Below are 19,099 nucleotides of genomic sequence, written 5' to 3' on the forward strand. Positions count from 1 at the left end.
AAGTCTGCACAGGATGTTATGTCTCACCTGGTGCGCAGTACATGTTGGTAATCGCCTCTTTGTCGCAGGACTCCTCCACATCACACCAGCAACAAAAGTAGGTAAACTGAACATGACCTAAGGAAAGGAGAGGAAAAGATGCAAAGTGTCAAACAACCATCTGATCCTCTGCATTTTGTCAAACTGACGGAGCCAAGTGTCACTCTGATAATCGACTTTTCAAACTATTTAGCCACCTTTTGAGCACTTCCTTCCTCCATTCCTTTCTGCCTCTCTACATCCCTCCGTGAGCTTTTCAAGCACACGGCCCCGGCGATTACTCCTGTTTAGCGGCTACCCGTTAACGCTATCATTAGAACTAATGGTGTCATTAGGTAGCCGTGGCCATTAGCCCGGGCTAGCCAGACTGATGCACCACACTAGGCCGTTGATGGGCCCTTTAGAACAATAATTACCACCAGGGAGACGAAAACAGCCACTCAGCTAATTAGATGCTTGTTGATAACGAGGTAGAGAGAGATGATTGTAGGATGGCAAAAGAAGAAGTTGAGGGGGAATCTGTGACCTCGTGGTAAAACAACACTTTCCTTCCTGAAAGAGCCTTAATTCTGGTAAATAGATTAGATCGAGGTTGACTGATGGAGGCAGGCCATCAGTCCAGTAGTCTGTGGACTACATCTTGACTTTTTACAAGACAAGTTATGTTGTTTTTTGGGGGAAAAAATAAACATGACATCTGTGATGTAGCAGCTTCAGAGTGATGCGATTTCTGGATTCCTGCTGCGTCCTCCGACCTCTGTTCAGTGCAGCTGAATTGGCAGAATCATTTTTCTATTCATGTTTCTTAAAAGTTGACACTTCATTTTTTCACTGGCCATCAAAAGATTTACTTCAAGTACTTCCCCGGTTTCTTGATTTGGTGGGATGTTGTTGTTTCAGTAAGGTTTTAAGCCTTTGTGATGTGTATCCCTTGTTAACAGGATCGCTGGATTCTCTTACTATATTTTAGTCTTCTAATAATGAGCTGATAATGTTGTCGTAAGCTGATTGTTTTTTTGTTTTTTTAACATTCTGACAATAAACTGCATTATTAGTGCTGCACCAGCGTGTTGTAAGTAGTTATTATTTGTTTATATTACAAGTTAGTGACATATCTTTACAGAAATACCCGTGCAAAGCTCTGTTATGAAAATAAAAAGGCTTTTAGAATAACAGATGTCTCACCTTGGTGGTCAAGCAGGATGTTATTGGGATTCAGGTCCCGACAGATGATGCCTTCTTGGTGCAGGGAATCCAAAGCTGTCACCATCTCCACTGCCCAGCATCGTACAAAATCCTCCGGGATCCGAGCTTGGGATGCAGCCAGCGACAGCTCGTCCAGCTCCGCGAACAGCCGTGATACTTCTTTATCAAATTCGCTGCCACCTGTATTACTAATAGCTCTTGATGATTCACCATCGAGACCTAATAAATTCTCAACCGCTGCACAGGCCTCCGTCCCATTTGTGGCTGGGACAGATCCTGTGCCACTGGGGTTTGTAACCAAGTCTGTGTTCACTCTTGTACTGGGCTCTAATTTCTCACTATGGGAGTCAGTATCTGGAAAGTCTGCATCAAAGGTGAGGTCATTATTTTGGCATTCAGGGTGAGCAAGCAATTTGTCAGAGGCCTCAAATGCAACACTGAAGTCATCCCATAGGGAGTTGAAAGGGGATGTAGATGTAATGCTGGTGTCACAAGTTGCAGAGGCCGTGCATAAAGATGACAGCTCCTGCTCCTGTGGCTGCTCCTCCTCCTCCTCCAGCTGGCTGTGAAGCTGTAAAACGTCAGGCTGGATAAACTTTTGAGGTGAGGCTGTGACCTCGAGGCCCAAACACACTCCTGAAGTCTCTAACTCCTCCTGTAAAGAGTCCTCAGTCCCGCTCATTACTGGAAGGTTGACTAAAAGGTCTGGAGGATGGCCCTCGTCCTCGCCGACTGCTTCTTTAAATGAGATTACTGGCACTGACTCGTTGGAGCCTTTATCACTACAGTCCAACCCCCAATGCTCCAAGCTGGGGCCTTTGACCTCCTGAGCCAGCTCTGGAAGATCCTCGGCGACGTCCGAGCCCAGGTCAGACGTAGAAAAGAGGGGCACCTGCTTGTGAGAAGGACGCTGCTCTCCTATGTCAAGGCAGGTCACCTCGCTTGCACTGTCTTTACTGTCAATACGAAAGAACTCCATGGGCGTGTTCTTGGACTGATCCAGAGACAGAGGCACAGCGGGGGAACATAAAGGACTGAACACTTCGCTGTGATCCTGCCCCTCACCACGGTGTTGGTCATTGTCATGTGTGTGGCCGCTTTTGTCAGACAACTCACTGAAGAAGCCGAGTTCCTGAGAACTGATAGGTGAAGACAGGCTGTCGTTGCTAAGCAGCGAGCGGCTCTGTGAAGACGTGGTAGTGGTGGCGGCGGTGGCGTTAGGCACCTCCAATGAGAGCATTTCCTGCTCGCTCTTCTCCTCCTCCTCCTCTAGTGCATCTGGTTCCACTTTCTCTTGTTCGTACTCATTGCAAAGTGTCAAGTAGCTGTTGGTGCACTCCTCCTCAGAGGTGGCTCCAGAGTCTGACTGGGCCCCAAACTGTTCAAAGAGCCTTCGAGGGAGAACCTTTTTCAGAGGAGACACGGAGAGCTTCTTTCCTTCCTTCTGCAGCCCTGAGACTGAATCTGAACCTGCAGCAGGACCAGAATCACAACTCGCTGAACCTACATCCACCTGTGGTATGGTGTGTTGTGGTGAGTGGACCGCCGTTGTGTGGCTCTTCTGGATGAAAGGAATGTCAAAGCTATCCTCTGGGCTGGAGTTACGCATGTACTTCCCAATGTGAGACCACAGCTTTCCACCTCAAGATGAAAGAAACAGAGAATTAAAAGACCAAGAAAAATGGAGGGTGCATAATACAGGGGGAAACAGGTATTAGGAAAGGAACTGAGGAAGTAGAGAGAAAAATGTGACCCTTCAAGATAATTACAGCCCTTTTCCGCTGAATCGAATTCTTCATGAATGTTTTGATGAACTCAGCAAATTTTGTTTTGTTTTAAAACCACAATACAAAATCAAAATTTTCTTTTTGGGCCATAGTTCCCTTTTCTAAAATATGTCCCATCTCTGGTGGTAGCAACACTGAGCATTGTGGATCGGCCAAACACAAGCTTCAAGACTGCTTTAAGTTCACATCGTTAGCAGGCAGTAATAAGAAAGATGGATGGTTTGTGTTGATAGTCAAAGTTATGTAGTAGATTTATAAAACAATCCTGTCAAGTTTTTTAAAGGAGCTGCCCGTATTTAGAGGCCTTTGCGGCCCCTTAAGAGTCTGAGGGTTTCTGAGCAGCAGTCCACTTTGCTCAGTTAGTAATTGAGCTTTGAGCAAAAACATAATCAGAAAACATTTGTCACCATTTTGCATATCATTTTTCTGTAGATAAAAACACTACATCTATAAAATAAAAAATGTGCCACACACACATTCACATGCCGCCTTACAGACAGACACACACACACACACACACACACACACACACACACACACACACACACACACACAGCTGTGGTGTGAGCAAATGGAAGCCAGCATCTGTTGTGTGTGATGAGAATGAATAGGGAGCTCACATTGATGATAATGATAGCAGGGCAGCTCGATGGCTTAGAAAGTAAAACCATCCACATGTTGTTTTGTCCAATGTCACTCAGGTCAATGCCTCCCTCTTTCTGCCTGTCTATCCTCATTCAGACCATCAGCTGCTTGCACGTTAAAAGAGCAGCATACTATAGAAGCAGAAGGAGCGAACCTGGATTTAGCGAATCACAGAACGGGGACGTAACAGCGCTGAAACTGTTTTTGATTGAACTGTCATTTGATTACCTCGATTAGATCATGTTGATCAGCCCCATATGATATTCAATACTGTCCACTAATATTAGCGCAGGGTGGTTATGGAGTACACCAGATTGAATAGGTTACAGGGCATTAAAAAAACGTGGTTGCACTTCATTGTACGCACTCACCCACACACACGGTCTACACACACATCGTAGAGTGAGTGGGATGTAAGGAGGCCCAGGTGTTGGCATAGCTAATGAAGCATGGCGCCACCTGGTATTCAGAATAATGACCTGTGACACACACCCATCTCTATCAAACATCTGTCTGGAACAAGGGCACAAAGCGGGGCAGGAGACGAGAGAAAGAGGGATCGGGTGAAGGAGCGGAAAAGACGAGCGGAGGTAGAGAAGACAAAAGAGGGAAGATGAGCGGGGAAACGTGTCTCTTACCTTCTGCGTACTGCAGCAGAAGGAAGACCGTGTCTTCAGAGACGACAAACTTTCTCAGCTGCACCATGTGCGGCACAGAGTGAGGCATGATGGTCCTCTTAGACCGCCCACAGTCACTGCTTTTCCTCAGACCCTGTAATAAGGAGGAAGAGAAGAGAGAAGGTGAGTAATTAAAGGAGAAGTAGGTGTGAGATGAATAACAAGCTTCTAAGGACAAGAGGAGAAAAAGTAAATTAACCCAAAAAAGGAGGGTATGGACGGAAGGAGGAAGAGGAAGGTGGGCATTTAAGAGTAAGTGGTGGGGCGGGGGGAGTAGGAAAGGAGTGTGGCAAAGGAGAAACCTTCCATTAACGAAGTGCCAGCTATGCCCCACGGCAACCCAAAGTCACTGGATTCATCAAGCTACATACAGCGCATGACTTTAAAAGGAACCACACAGATCTATCAAGCGCCACACGTAAAGTTCACATTGGGTGCGAGAGTGTGTGCGTACGCACGTATGTATGTGTGTGCGCACGTGTGTGTGTAGTCGTTTGTGCCTGCGCTGTGCGTCGGCATCTGGCACACGTCTCACACCTGAGAGCAGAGGAGCTGACAGGGACAGGCCCATTAGAATCAATTACACCGGTCACACACAGGGGCTTCTGGCACACTTCACACTTACAGTCAGGACGATGAGGATGCAGGGCAAACACGCGCACACACACACACACACACACACACACACACACACACACACACACACATTACACTTACTTTGAGGATGAATGTCTCTTGTGTTCTCTTGTCCATGACCAGAAGAACCTGCGATGGAAGAGAGCCATTAATTGCGGGGTATGAACAGACATACGCAGCCTAAGATGATGTAGTGGTTATGTCCTCCAGAGCAGTGTTTTTCAACGGTCGGGTCAGGGCACACATAAGGGTCATCCGCGAGATAAATGTAGGTCCCTAAATTATACTGGAGAAATTGGCACTGCATTGTTAGATCCTGCTGTGTTGACCAAACTAAGTCCCAGTCATGTAAGACAGAGTAAAAGGAACCAATAGATCTCCGCAGGGTAAAAGCCAAACGGAGGGAAAAGATGCCAAATTGGTCAAAACAAAAGCTACAAGAAATTAAAAAAAAAAAATGGCAAACAGTTTATTTGTTAACAGACAAACATTATAATGTATAATTAAACTAACCTTTTTATATATATATATATATATATATAAGTCTATGAACTCTATAAAATAATTTACCGATTTACCAATTAAATCATTATAAATCCATAATGCCAAGAATCATCAGTTCTTTTTCTCTAATATGGGGATTTTCTGCTTTTTACGTTATGAAAAATTATTGTAAATTGAGTATATTTGAACTTTTTTGTTTAATTTCCAACTAATTGAACAAAACATTGAATCTGAAGACGTTACCTTGGTCTTTAGAAAATTATAATGGCCAATTCTTAAATGTTTTTTTTACCATTTTACAAGTTTGAAAAATGAAAAAATAAAATAAAAAAAACAACACTCACAAATGAACAAATAATCAACAAATGTGGTCATTAAGTGCAATCCTTAAAATGCCCAAAAAAGAAACTTAATCAAACCAAAACTGATGGTCAGTCACTTCTCTGTTCATATAGAAGAGGCACAAGTTTCTTTCCTGTGCTCTTAAATCTTCAACTTTAGAGCACATGTGCTACTTGAAAAAAAGGTGTCACCACAGAGCTATGCAATTTGTCATGACAGAGACAGTAATGTTGAGCAGTGCCAGCTCGAAATTTGCCCAAATATACCCAAAGTTCACCAAAAAAAAAAGAAACTTTCTCATTTCCCTTTCCTGTCCAATATCTTTATTTCCTCCCTCCTTTTTTCTCTGACATCTCCATTGCTCTTCTGCTCACTCACCATCTCAGGGGAGAGCTTGAGCATATGTGTGCGACCCGGTGTCTCTGTGTGTGTGTGTGTGTGTGTGTGTGTGTGTGTGTGGTTTAGTGCGTACGTTATGTTTTGTGGGTACGTTTCTCTCCATGTGACCCTGACTGAGACCAAACAGGTGCAGGCTAAATGGATATGAATGGAGCTGTGAGTAAACAGAGTGGCGGTGCTAGCCAGGGCGCTAATATAATTAAGAAACAAACATCAGGGAAGGGGGTGGGGGCGGGGGGGTGGAGAGGAGAGGAGGGGCGGGGGGGGGAGAGGGGCAGTAGGGTGAGGAGCTCTCTCCATCTGTCCCCTCTGTCCCCATTTAAAGTGAGAGGAGGGAGGAGGAGGAGGAGGAGGCAAAAGAGAAGAGGAAAGACGGGGTTCTTGCTGGATATCTTTGTTTCTGCTTATGAGTTTTTTCCCCCCACTGGGTGCCCGAATGGTTTCTGACATATTGTGTACTTTGTGGGCACCTCTATGGAGTAACACATGTTGGTATTGTGTCAACATTTTCCTTAGGGTTGTGTGTGTGTGTGTGTGTGTAGGATGAGCATCATTGATTCAATGTTGTGCGTCGCTCCCTGAGCTGCTTGCCAAGTCATTTCATGGCTGAGTGGTGAAGTTGCTTCGCAGGCAGCTGGTTGAGAGGACCAGCAACCCAAACTGACCTTGTGGTAGTCATAACTGACGCTAAACATACACACACTCAGCCCTTGCCATACATCCAGTAAATCTATTACGTTTTATTGCCTCAGATAAAAGAGATGGTTGAAGAAGGGAAGGACACGAGGGGGAGAAATTTGGAGATGGATGCCATCCACGTTCCGCACCGGGGTTACGATTAAATAAATGAGTGCCTGCTTGACCTTAGCGTAATTATTTTGAGATAATTCTGACATTAAATCACAGAAAGGGAAATGTTTGTTTTAGACAAAGCCCTATTTGTGTCGAGTACAGACTCACGTGGGAGAAAAAAAGATAAACTGTTTGGTTTTAAAAAGGAAACAACACCGAAATAAATTCAAAAGACTTAAATAGTAAACTTACCTTATCTATGACCCCTAACACCCTGAAAGCTCTCAGCTCCTCCGATGGACTCTGCTGCCCTCCTCTGCTAGTGGAAGCACAGCACTGAGCCCCAAAGGCCTTAAAAAAAAAAAAAAAAAAAAAAAAGACCAAAAAGACATTTCAGTGTTTTAAAGCCGACTGAAAAACACACATTCATCACATATTGTGACTTCTCGCGACTTTTAACCCAGGTGATACGCGAAAAACTGCAAGTCAGTGTCATAAAAAGAGAAACTAAAGCCCAATGTCATTTTTATACACAAACTTGCTGTGAACTTTTCACCGCACTCTGGAGTAGTCTAATAATTCTAGTGTATAAAGCCCATTTCCATAGTATAACATCAACAGTATAAAGGGTCAGTGACATCTCCCTCCCACTCACCACTGTCTGTGTTGACCCTTGACCCATGTTGCTCCTCAGATGCTGACTGGATATCTGCTCTGCTCGCATCAAATACTCAGCAGTCTTCTTCTTCACTGCCTCTCGTCGCGTGGCACTGGGCTCGCCTGGAAAGAGGTGAGAGGTCAATCGTTTGTCTTTGCAAAGCAGTTTTCTACAGAGCAAGGTTTAAATTTTCTGTAGTAGCATATCATTTACGGACAAAAGAGCATTATATTATTATGACAACTTAATAAGCAGCAGAGTGAAAGTGATGTGTTTTAAGTTTGGCCCTTCTGCACTCGGTGTCGACCCAAAGGTAGCGTCAGTAGACACACAGCCTTTGCAAACACAAGGAGTCGGTCAGTATAAAGGTATAAAAATGAAATTGAAGTGCTTCTGACGACACTTCATCCACACTGTATTTCCTTTGACATTGTGTAAGCAGAGTAAAAACCTTTATATTACATGGGTTCAATGACAAAAACAAGAGAACAACCCTTCCGGGTATGTTCTTGTTCCTGAGTGACACTCCAGTGGCCAAACTGACCTTGCACTCCTTGCAGCAGCAAGTCGACTCCACTGCGGTAGTACGAAAAAGCTGACTGGTAGTTCTGCTCTTTTTCCTTTTGTACAGCGAAACAGATGAGCTCACTGGCTTTGTCTAGGTAGTCTGACTTCACGTCCTTCAAGTTGCCGCCACCGGCTTTCTTCAGACTGCCGGAGAAGAGCGGCGTTCGACTTGGCCAGCTGACCTCTGGATTAGGCGCTGAGGAGGCAGGCACCCGGGCAGGAGATGGGGTTCGGCGTTCATGCAGAGAGGGCAAGCGAGGGCTGCAGCTACTGCTAATGTTGGCGGCTCCCCCCTGTGGCTGGTTTGGGGAGGTGCGACCTGAGGCCATGCCATCATCCAACCCAGCCAGAGAGTCTGTATCCACGGCCAGGGAGGTCAAGTCGCTGTCACTGGATGGGCCTGGGGAGGACAAGAATCCTCGGGTCAATACTGACAGACACACTCACACATAGTTCATAATAAGTCTACACATGAACAAAAAATGACAATCCAAATTAGCTCTAATGTTTGTGGGTGTTAGTTTGTTGCACAAGCAAACTTTACTTTACCTCCATACTCCGATGTGATAGTCAAATCATCGGCACCACTGATGTCCTTTTGAACTGAAAACCATATCCACACATCAATAAGTGAGTTTGAATTAGCAGTTGTTGTAAATTAAGAGGAAGACTTGTTGAGTGTAATCCTACCATCAGAGCTGCAGTCTGATAAACTGTCAGCCAGGAAGTCAGAGAAGGGCTCAGCTGGTCCAATGAGCTCTGAGCCGTCGTGGACCTCACCTCCCTGGAAAATCATAACAAATATTGCGGTCAACGGTCTCTCTGGGATTATTCTTGTGTTTCTGCCTGTGTGTGCTCAGGTACCTTGAAGAAATCCTGGATGTGCTGACTATTGTAAAGAGCAGGGATATTAGCAGAGAACTGGAGGAGATCCTCAGAGCACTGTCTTCTCTCTTCAATCACCGAGTCATCAAAACGACCTACATATGCATACATGGATATAAAGAAGACAAAAAAAACATACTTGTGATATTTCCATTAAGCAGATGGTCATATAAAGTAAATCTGATGCTTGCTTACAGTTTACTACCACTAAGCTGCCTCAAAGGGGCAGAGCAACCACTAAAGATGAGGAAGACTGTAAACAAAGTTCTGATGTAATCATTAGAACAAACACAAGCTTTTTGTCTCTGACTCTTAATCATGACTAATGTCTGACACGGGAATGGAGGGGACTACCGAAGGGTTTCTTACCAAAGACTTTCGCCTTGGCGAAGGGAGGGAACAGCTCCGACTGGCTACAGACATTCTTGTGCAGCTGCCAGAGAATCTGATGTAGCTTCCGGAAATCACTGTATCTTTTCCATACCGTTATCTACAGAAAGAGAGACAGAGCACATGGATGGAGACAGAAAGAAAAGTGGCTTAAGAAAGAAGGAATCAACGATTTTGTGTTTAAAGATCTGCAAAGTGGCACCAATTGTGTCCAAACAATGCCTGCAGAGATAACTTGATTTTATACTTATCTGTAAATGCAATCACATTATCACATGACTGATTTTTAAGTAATCGTTCACATATCAATCATGTCTTATTAAAGAGAACAAACATTCAAATACTTTAACAAAAGCAATCCACAGCCTTTAACGACAATAAGCTGAATGTAAGTGCCTGCTCCCATGCCAACACATGAATAAGTCTCACTCAAGTTGAAGTCCTCATCTCACCCCCATCCTGTGCAATAACACTATAAAAGCCAACATCCTCACACAAACTTGAGATCAAGTAGTCACTTACTTAGTCGCGTAAAGCAAAGTATTATGTCTTAATGTTGAGACGCAAGTCCAGTTTGCTAAAATCTTAGACGGGCAGCTACTGTGAGAAAAACCGGGCCGATCCCGACTCCCAAACAGGAGCTGGAGTCAGTAATGGAGGTATGTGCGTTTCCAGGCAAAACTTTTCTCATGCCATCTCTCGTAGACACACATGCAGTAATTGACATCATGTCCGTTGCATTAGCACTGGTTCCAGACTGCACTGCATTCCTCAGTGTGTTTGCGATGTAAGAAAGCATGAATGTGTGTGTTTTTTACTACATGTTCAGAGAGCTATACAATGAGAAAGTGGAGTTGAACCGTTTAAAAGACAAAACCGTTGCTTTGAGCGAAACAAAGTCCTCAAAAATTCAACAAAGTGATGAGAGATTTCTGTAAAACTACACTTTAAAGATGTAACAGGTATTCCTTAATTTACTCATTTACTGGGGGATATAAATAAAAAAAAAGCAAGTTGCAATGTAAAAAATAATGGCTGCATGTCTTACCTCTTGGACATCCTCCGGGTTCTTCCTGGAGATTATCTGTGTGGAAGAGGGAGAAGAGTACTCAGGGCTGTGCAAAGTTCATGCGAGTTTTCCCTTTCCTTCGCCTGCTGAGACTTTCGCGTGGGACCGTCACGAGTATGAGCAGAGCCACAGCTCTGAGCGTGACAATGAGCGCATTATAAAGCAAATGACAGACGTCTTTGAGTGTTTGAACGAGACATCCCCGACAGTCGTAGTGAGCGGGACAGCAGCCAGGCACAGACAAAGAAACTCAGCATGTCCTCGTCTTAAGTTATTAAACTGGGAATGAATGATGATGATACTTCACCGGACGAGTCTGAAATTGTTCTTGCATCACAGCAACTCCGTTTACGGTGTCGCAAAAATAAATCTGATAAATTTGATCTGGTAGTAAATATTTCATTTCAGGATTGGCTGCAAAGGAGTGCTTTAGTCTAAATGTCATTAAATCGCAAAACCTTGTATCTCCAGTTTGATGGTAATAATTTGTATTCGCCGTTCAGGACGAAGATCAGAGACTATTTTATTGGCAAGCCTAAATATGTTATGCTGATTCATAAGATTTTCTAAAAGCAACGACCAACAATATTTTGAGCAGATTCGTATTTGATGGGAGCAGTTTTGGCTTTAACAATGGGAATGTGCTCAAGTGCATGTCTTAGTCAATAATGAGATATGTTACATCATCAGAGGACAGACTTCTCTATAAATCAAAGAAAACACTTCCTCAGAAACTTAAACCTCACTGTCCAAATCTGAAGGGGAACTTTTTCTTTAGGGATTTTTACACTGTGGGACATCGATTTTTGACAATTAACATTGAGATGTGTGGATAATACAATCAAACCCAGACTTTAGAGTAATCAACACAGATGTGTGGATAATACAATCAAACCCAGACTTTAGAGTAATCAACACAGATGTGTGGATAATACAATCAAACCCAGACTTTGACACCGCTCCATCACACCTTGGTTAAACAGCAGGTCTGACAGCTCATTCAAAAGAAGAAAGAAGAGTGTTTATTATGATCTTATTATGATCTTGTTATCATCGTATTAGCCTCACTAGCACAGCTGTAGCTCGTAGCATTAGCCTCGTCGTCCCAAGAGTGCCGATTTGTCCATTTACTCACCCTGGCGGTGACTTTGTACACGGTGTAGCCCTTCTGGTGTTTTTTGGGATCCGTGACAGTATAAAACCGAGCAAAATCTCCCCTGTCCCGCTGCGATATCATTCTGATAGTGACAACATTGCCGAAGCTAACAGCCGGCTAGCCGTACACATTCATTCTCTCGTTGCACTGTCAGTGACAAGTCGACGAATAAGTTACAGCGCCTCCCTCAGGACAAACAGTGGAACTACATGCAACTGACGTAACTTGCATCCCACTTTAGACTGTGATAAACACCACAGACTGCACATAAAAGGATAACACCAGTTTGATTATTCGTTTTGGGATATATATCATTTTTTATTAAGGAAGTGATGATTTCATAACAATGTAATTAACATCATAAATGTACACAGAAAGATTAGTGCATATGTGTTAGTGCCTTATAGTATAATCATTGATATGCACAGACTACATAAAAAGTAAATCATGAAGTATAGAGTTGGGTGATTGTGCTTGTTGGCTCACTAATGGCTTATTGTTTACTCTGTGAATAATTCTTAATGTTTTCATTAACATCTTTGATTTTCCAAGTATAGTGAGTAAAAGTATCAGATGTAAATCAGATCTGTTCAAAAAGTGTTAGTAAGTAAGACAGCAATACATGATAACCAGTTCATGAATAATATGACTCCCATCTGTGATTAACAGAAAGAAACAATAGTCTATAAAATGTCTTGAATTGAAAAAAGTTGAATATGCCCAATAGGATACAATAAAAACTTCATCTATTGTGAGTTATTTTATTGGATCGTTTGATTGGATCTGTTGCTCATACAACCATATCACATTATTGCAATCCAGATTAGCAAAACTATGATTCCTGCTGTGTTCACAATCCAAGAAGTGCAGAGTTTGCTTGATGCATTGCCATTCGGACCACTGACTGAATATGAAAGATTCTGACAAGCAACAGTGGGCGTCTCGATCATCTTCCTGATAACGCCATCCGGGTGAACTGAGAACTTCATCTGTGAAAAGAAAGAATGTTATCATGCTAAAATATCTCTTTTTGTGATTCAGCAGTAAACAAACACTGAAACATCTGTATTGTTGTCAGTGACTCCTGCTTAAATACCACATACTGTTGATTTAGATGAATAAGGACTCTGATGTTGTGCCCAAGATCAAAAATATATGAAATTATCATTACTGCATAATAGACAAAATAATATGTGTCGTGAACACATGCAGAGCAGCAGAAGTAAAATTGTGTGTGTTATAAGTAGATGACTGGCGAATAGTTAAATTACCAAAAGTAACATAAAAATAGTAGTTACATAAATAGTAAAAAAAAAATTTTTTTATAAATTCAAAGGGAAAAAAGAGAAGAAAGGGAAGGAAGCAATGAGAGGATTTAAGTAACCAATGATCAGCATCTGACCAATTTTAATGTAATTTTAAATCACAAGAGTGAGTCTGAGATTAGTGTTATAAAAGAAAAAAATTGCAAAAAATATATAATAGTACTAGTTGACAAATGGATCATCATTGCTTTTATTTTGAGGTTATTTTTTTAGGTTTAATAGCTGAACCACTGGATGTGTAAAGCTGGGAAGAAAATTGCAAATTTTATCATCTATAAATGCCTTTTAAAAACAAGAACCAAAGGTTAGATGAGACTGGATAGAAACCAAAATAACTTTTGAAAAATTCAGACTGATACTTACATCGCTGGAGATCACCTGAACTTGTGGGAGGGTCTTTAACACAGTCTCATACTCCGCAATTTTATCAGGGTCTGAAGTGTCCCCAGGTGTTCTGTCAGAAATTCAATATAGAGCTAATTCAAAAGAACGTATCAACGTACATCAGCATGTCAGAAATATATATTGTGTATGTAACCCGTAAGGTAAACCGAAGAATTGCATCGTGACTCACTTGTCATTTCTGTTGTTGGACAGATATGTGGTATTCGGGTGGCTGATGCATGACTTGATCTTTATTGCAGGGTAGTAGAAAATAAAGGCCAGGCACATCTCATCAGTGGTCCCTAATCCAAACTGAAAGGAAACACGAAGCATGGCGGGCATTAAAGATGTGAGACAAAATCGGATATTTCTCTTTAATTATGCAATTGGATTAAACACAGGGTCTATGATGTTATGGTGCTTCAAATACTGTAGAATTATGTGTGTCTAAAAATGAGGCTGTGATATTATGTAAAAGAAGAAACACAATATCATTTGAGCAGCATTCAATTAAGCTGCATTAAATGAGACAAGTGTTGTCCTCTTTATATACAGTAAATGTTTTGTTAAAATTTGCAACTTTTGAAGCAATACAAGTTTAAAAGTCATTACAGTACTCACATCTGACTACTAAGTGTTATATCAATATTCCTGGATTAATACATAAACTATTTAACTTCTTATTTGTTTTACCAAAGTGAACATTAAAGGTTTTAAGTTGCCTGTATTTCTTTTTCTGATTTTACTCTCACAGCACAGATTTCATTCCATACACATTAAATGCGTAAAGACATGAGTTCGTACAGTATCGACCCACCTTAGTGATTTCATTACGATTGGATGTATTGTAGGTGCACTCCACTGTGATTTCATCACCCTGTAGCAGGACAACAAATAATGTGGCATCATAAAAGCCCAAACAACAAATATTTCATTAAAACATTTAAAACATTTCTTGCTTTCATGAATGAATGAATGAATTGGCCTGGATGCAATTAAAGCTTACCTGCTGGATTGTCCTAACGTTTCCCAAATTGACAGTCTGTTGCATCTCAAAGTTGTAATTTTCATCCAAACCCAAGAAACCTTCTTGCTTTCCATTTCTACAGAAATCACAGTACATTAAACAAGAATGCCATTATTAAGTATCAGGAATCAAAAGGAATAATTTATTCCCTAAAACCCACCTACACCAAATTCAGCATTTACTCATTTATCATCACCAAATTTGTGTTTATTTGTATTTACAAAATCTGTTTTGGGGTTTCATTTTGATATTAAATTCTCTACCTTAGACATTGATTGACTGGTGCAAAGCAAATTCTCAACTTGTCTTTCTTACCTGAAGTGACCAACTCTGACTTTCCTTCCAGCCAAGTGAGTGTGCAAGAGCACAGCAAACACTTGAAGGTCAGGCACAGGATTCACAAGCTAAGGATGGAAAGTGGAGACAACAACAACAACAACAAAAAAAAACCTTCATTCTTTAACATGTCTCTGCTAAACATTTCTGCCATTTGGAAGCCATATCAGAGAGCTGCATACCTCAGAAAAGTGAGTAGTGTTACAAATGCCGTAGATGTGGAATTGAGGGGCCTTTGGAGGGATGTCAAGCTTCAACTTGGACAATGATATCAAACCAGTGGTCAGAATGCCCATGTCATGCTGCCGGAGTTGGGCTGTGTAGTACAGTCGTAGTCCTGAGCTGTCTGTAATGTCTATACAGAGAGACAATTATAAGAAAACTCGTCAAATCTGACAAATGGTTTAAAGCACATAGCAATCATTTTTTTTATTTTGTGGAACTGTAAACTTTGGGCTATGTAATAGTTCTAAGGTGTGTGTGTGTGTGTGTGTGTGTGTGTGTGTGTGTGTGTGTGTGTGTGTGTGTGTGTGTGTGTGTGTGTGCGTGCGTGCGTGCGTGCGTGCGTGTGTGCGTGTGCGTGCGTGTGTGTGTGTGTGTGCAGTGTATATGTGTAATATTTACCTGTTTTATTGTGTGGGTTGTTGTAATGGATCTCTAGCCTATAGAATACATCATTGACTTCACCTCCAACAGGAATACCCACATTTTCTGGGAGCTCATACACCTGAGGTTTCAGAGATAAACTGTGGATCAACTTGCACAAGCACACCACTGACACTGATATACACAAAAGACACACAACAAAATGAATCTATGAATTCAAAGGTGGACTAAAACTAGAATATGGACAATTTAATTATCTTTCTCACCCCTCCTCCAACTCCCCATGAAGCCGCTACTCCAAAGCAGGCATCTCCTACATCTCCCATGTAGCATTGCTTGTCATATGGTTCTGTCACAAAGGGTGGGCAGTGGTACAATAACATGTGATGAACGACGTCATAGTTCTCAATCACCGGTTCAATCTGAGGTAAAGAAGAAGAGATTTATTACAGAAAAAAGAAAAATGAAAGCAGAAATAAATGCTCATTGTTCATGTTTATGTTCACTTTTTAGGTTCTGGGCATAGTTTTGTAATCATTCCATTCCTCCAAAGTTACCAATTCAATTCAATTCAATTCAATTCAATTCAATTCAATTCAATTCCAATTTCAATTCCAATTTCAATTTCAATTTCAATCAAATTCCATCAAAAAACTTCCCTTTAAGGAGGAAAAACCTTTAGCAGTGGGAAGGACAAACTAGCAGTGGGAAGGGCAAACCTCCCACCTCACCACGTCCCAAACTGGATTGATTGGATTGGAATCTGGTGACTAAGGAACTCATTGCCATGTTTAATACACCAGTCTGCGTTGATATGTGATATGTGATCTGTGTGACATTACGTGTTATCCTGCTGAAAGCAACAATTAGAAGATGGACACATTGTTGTCATAAAGGGATGGACACAATTAGCAGCAATACTCTGTGGCTGAGGTTTGTGGAATAATGTGTGTGTGTGTGTGTGTGTGTGTGTGTGTGTGTGTGTGTGTGTGTGTGTGTGTGTGTGTGTGTGTGTGTGTGTGTGTGTGTGTGTGTGTGTGTGTGTTGTTCAGGTCTCAACTTGTTCAAGGTGTGTGAAGAGAGATGACAGTAATATAAAGCAAAGGGGATTACCTGATATATGTGATGTTTTGTATTTAACTTTGGAAACTTCATGATCTTGCAGTGATAGTAGGTGGAGACAGGAGGGACAGTGATCTGCAAATGTTAAACATAATCGTAAGCAAACCTCATTTTGTCTTTAGTCTGGACAACTATTTGAGTGGTTTCGTAACATTTCCATTCAATCATCCAACTGTTTATAGCCTGTCACTGTCATAGCTGTATACATTTGTTCTTACATTGTCCACTTTGGCAAGAAGATATTTGGCGTTGGCTGAGTTGGTCTTTGGCATATAGTTTAGCAGGTTAACTTCCTTGGTGCCTCTGCGGGCTCCGTGGTAAGAGATCTCATCTGTTGTTCCATAGGCGTAGATCAATTTAATGGGTTGTGCCTACAAGATAGATGGCAACTGAGATCAAGACATATGATACAACCACAACAAAAGCAACAACATGAGATACCTATATCAGGTTTGCGTGTGTGTGTGTGGGAGGGGGGGGGGGGTGTCTTTGTTTACCCAGCAAAACAAGTTATTTTTCAAAAATTCAGAGAAACAGAGAAGATTACTATTCTGACTTTTTAGTTAACTATACCCAAGGTTTTCAAACTGTATAAAATGTTAGGTTTTCAATGGAAAACAAAATCGTTGGGACTCTTTATGTTGTTGCCATTGTCTTCATATCTTAAAAGCACCTAGTCAAAGGCGCTGTAAACAAACCCTCAGGTGAGCTTCACAAAAGAACTTGTATTACCGATTTTGTATGTTGATAAGTAGGAAACTTGAGCATTACACAAAAACTTAATTCAACAATGAAAAAGCTATAGCTCTGCAAAACAATGAGTCACAACAATAATGACTAGGTGACAGAGCCTATAATTCATGTCCATGGGATAAAACAACAAAGTCTAGGCTCTTAAGACCTCAAAGACGAAATATTTGGTTTTGTCCTGTTCGTTTTACAATAATGCCAATGTGTATGAAATTTCACCCAGCCTAACATCAACAAGCTGGACATGTTTCAGATGGAAATTTTCACCTTATTTCTCACCAAACAACAGTTTTTCAGTGTAAGGATTTCGCAGTAAAACTTTACAGGACAAAACAACTTTAAGATAGATAAAGATAGATAGATAGATACGCCATTAATCCCTCAGAGGGAAATTCTTATGTTACAGCAGCATTAAAAAATGCACATTCTATACAATAAAATAAGATAAATAATAATAAATAAACTAAACTAAACAAAACCTAAACCTAAACAACAGTGCAATGAATTAGAATAAAACAACATACAAAACAGCAGTGCAAGGGCATTATTGTTGTGTAATGGATTCAAGAGCCTAATAATGTACGTAGAATGCTTTTGCAACAACCGTAACTCCTGCTGTTTTCACCAATATTTTACTTAAAATTATAATGATGTTATACAAATGCACATCAGGATGCAGATCAGTTTTGCTTCTAATGCAGTACATGCAGAACGTGGTAAAGAGAGAATAGCAAACAAAGTGTCTCACAGTGATATGGAAGTCTTTGTCATCACACGTTTGAATGGACCTCTGAAAAGTAATTGTGGTTTGCCCTTCATTTTCATTCCCAGAGAGGAGAGTGTAGTTCTGCTGCTCATCCACAATAGGCATAGAATTCCCTGTGGCATGACGATCCTAATGGGCAAAGAGACAAAACTTTCAAACATCAGAAAGCCTGATATGGTTGCTGTTGAACATGGAAAAACTCAACTCAGTACATTTTGCTTGCCATATCATCTAAGAATGGAGGAAAAATAAAACTACCACGCGTGAGGTTACAAGCTCATCTTACTGTGAAGTATATTCCATCGGGTCCAAGTCCCCCTATGACGATGTCTGACCCCTTCATGCCTCCGTTTGGACTTAAACCGAAGCTCACCCAGCCTGTCGAGTTGACTACCAGTTGGAATGTAATGTGTCCTTGGAGATTATCGTAGCCCCACTTCAGGCAGACGAGACGGTCCTGGTCCAGGTACTCCATGAAGGGCATGGAAGGGTCCGTTGCCAATGTCTGTTTTGTCCAGGACAGAAACAGGGAGAGGAAAAGAAGCAGAGGACACATGATGTCCCTGTGAGGTTGGAAATCTTCAAACTGAGCTCAGCGTCTGTGGAGTTGCCAAACGCCCTCCCACCGCTCCCAAGACACACCTGCACTTCTAAATGAGCTCAAGTGATACAGGCAAAAAAGTGCTCAGTCATTTAACATTTGCCCTTGTAGGAAAAACACAGCACTTTTCTGTGTTTTCAGTCACACTCTGGTTTTTGTGTTAACTTTCACTTCAGTTTCAAATTCTGGGATTTCTTCAAATCTTACACACCGTGTTAAATCTGCCAGTTCATGTGTGATGTCAGAGCAGTGCAAATCTCCAGCCTCATACTCTGTGCTGCCAGAGTCTTTTCATATAATTACACATTAATACCATCTTTCGGTGCCTCTTAATAAACTGTAATCTGGTGTGCTGGAGAATTCAGCTAAAGGTTTACAGTAAACTGTCTTCCCAGTCAGCTTCCCATTGATAGCCACAGGTTTTCTTTCT

The 19,099-nt window shown here is 41.6% G+C and overlaps 2 protein-coding genes across 2 annotated transcripts in view; both read right to left on the reverse strand.

Annotated features, from left to right (window-relative positions):
* Positions 1-11,898, reverse strand: part of rps6kc1 (ribosomal protein S6 kinase polypeptide 1) — a 20,815-nt gene extending 8,917 nt beyond the window's left edge. Inside the window, exons 1-13 of the mRNA XM_069158271.1 lie at positions 11,732-11,898; positions 10,576-10,611; positions 9,507-9,627; positions 9,117-9,232; positions 8,943-9,036; positions 8,802-8,855; positions 8,230-8,652; positions 7,683-7,807; positions 7,280-7,378; positions 5,072-5,119; positions 4,316-4,448; positions 1,225-2,886; positions 28-117 (exon numbers count right to left, since the gene is read on the reverse strand). Of these exons, the coding sequence (XP_069014372.1) occupies positions 28-117; positions 1,225-2,886; positions 4,316-4,448; positions 5,072-5,119; positions 7,280-7,378; positions 7,683-7,807; positions 8,230-8,652; positions 8,802-8,855; positions 8,943-9,036; positions 9,117-9,232; positions 9,507-9,627; positions 10,576-10,611; positions 11,732-11,833 (3,103 nt within the window). The 5' untranslated portion in view covers positions 11,834-11,898. The remainder of the gene's footprint in view (positions 1-27; positions 118-1,224; positions 2,887-4,315; positions 4,449-5,071; positions 5,120-7,279; positions 7,379-7,682; positions 7,808-8,229; positions 8,653-8,801; positions 8,856-8,942; positions 9,037-9,116; positions 9,233-9,506; positions 9,628-10,575; positions 10,612-11,731) is intronic.
* Positions 11,899-12,063: 165 nt separating this feature from the next.
* Positions 12,064-18,624, reverse strand: moxd1l (monooxygenase, DBH-like 1, like). Its single transcript, XM_069158764.1, has 13 exons — positions 18,355-18,624; positions 18,051-18,197; positions 16,771-16,923; positions 16,544-16,627; positions 15,697-15,852; positions 15,449-15,551; positions 15,007-15,179; positions 14,804-14,892; positions 14,468-14,564; positions 14,279-14,338; positions 13,652-13,773; positions 13,441-13,531; positions 12,064-12,741 (listed from the first exon to the last, which is right to left on the reverse strand). Exons 1-13 carry the CDS (start codon positions 18,622-18,624, stop codon positions 12,556-12,558), a joined length of 1,731 nt encoding a protein of 576 aa, XP_069014865.1. The 3' UTR covers positions 12,064-12,555.
* Between the last annotated feature and the right edge of the window lie 475 nt (positions 18,625-19,099).

The sequence above is a fragment of the Embiotoca jacksoni genome, unplaced genomic scaffold, assembly GCF_022577435.1.
Source record: "Embiotoca jacksoni isolate LCO1_2020_lvr unplaced genomic scaffold, fEmbJac1.0.p SCAF_23, whole genome shotgun sequence".
Lineage (NCBI taxonomy): Eukaryota > Metazoa > Chordata > Actinopteri > Embiotocidae > Embiotoca > Embiotoca jacksoni.

What these genes read in the sequence shown, in the direction of transcription:
- moxd1l (XM_069158764.1), bottom strand. Translation starts at nt 18,624, where the DNA reads ATGTGTCCTCTGCTTCTTTTCCTCTCCCTGTTTCTGTCCTGGACAAAA. An exon ending in CCGATGGAATATACTTCACA is followed by an intron (nt 18,198 to 18,354) that starts GTAAGATGAGCT and finishes TTTGCCCATTAG; the next exon opens with GATCGTCATGCCACAGGGAA. An exon ending in ACGTTAGGACAATCCAGCAG is followed by an intron (nt 14,339 to 14,467) that starts GTAAGCTTTAAT and finishes GTCCTGCTACAG; the next exon opens with GGTGATGAAATCACAGTGGA.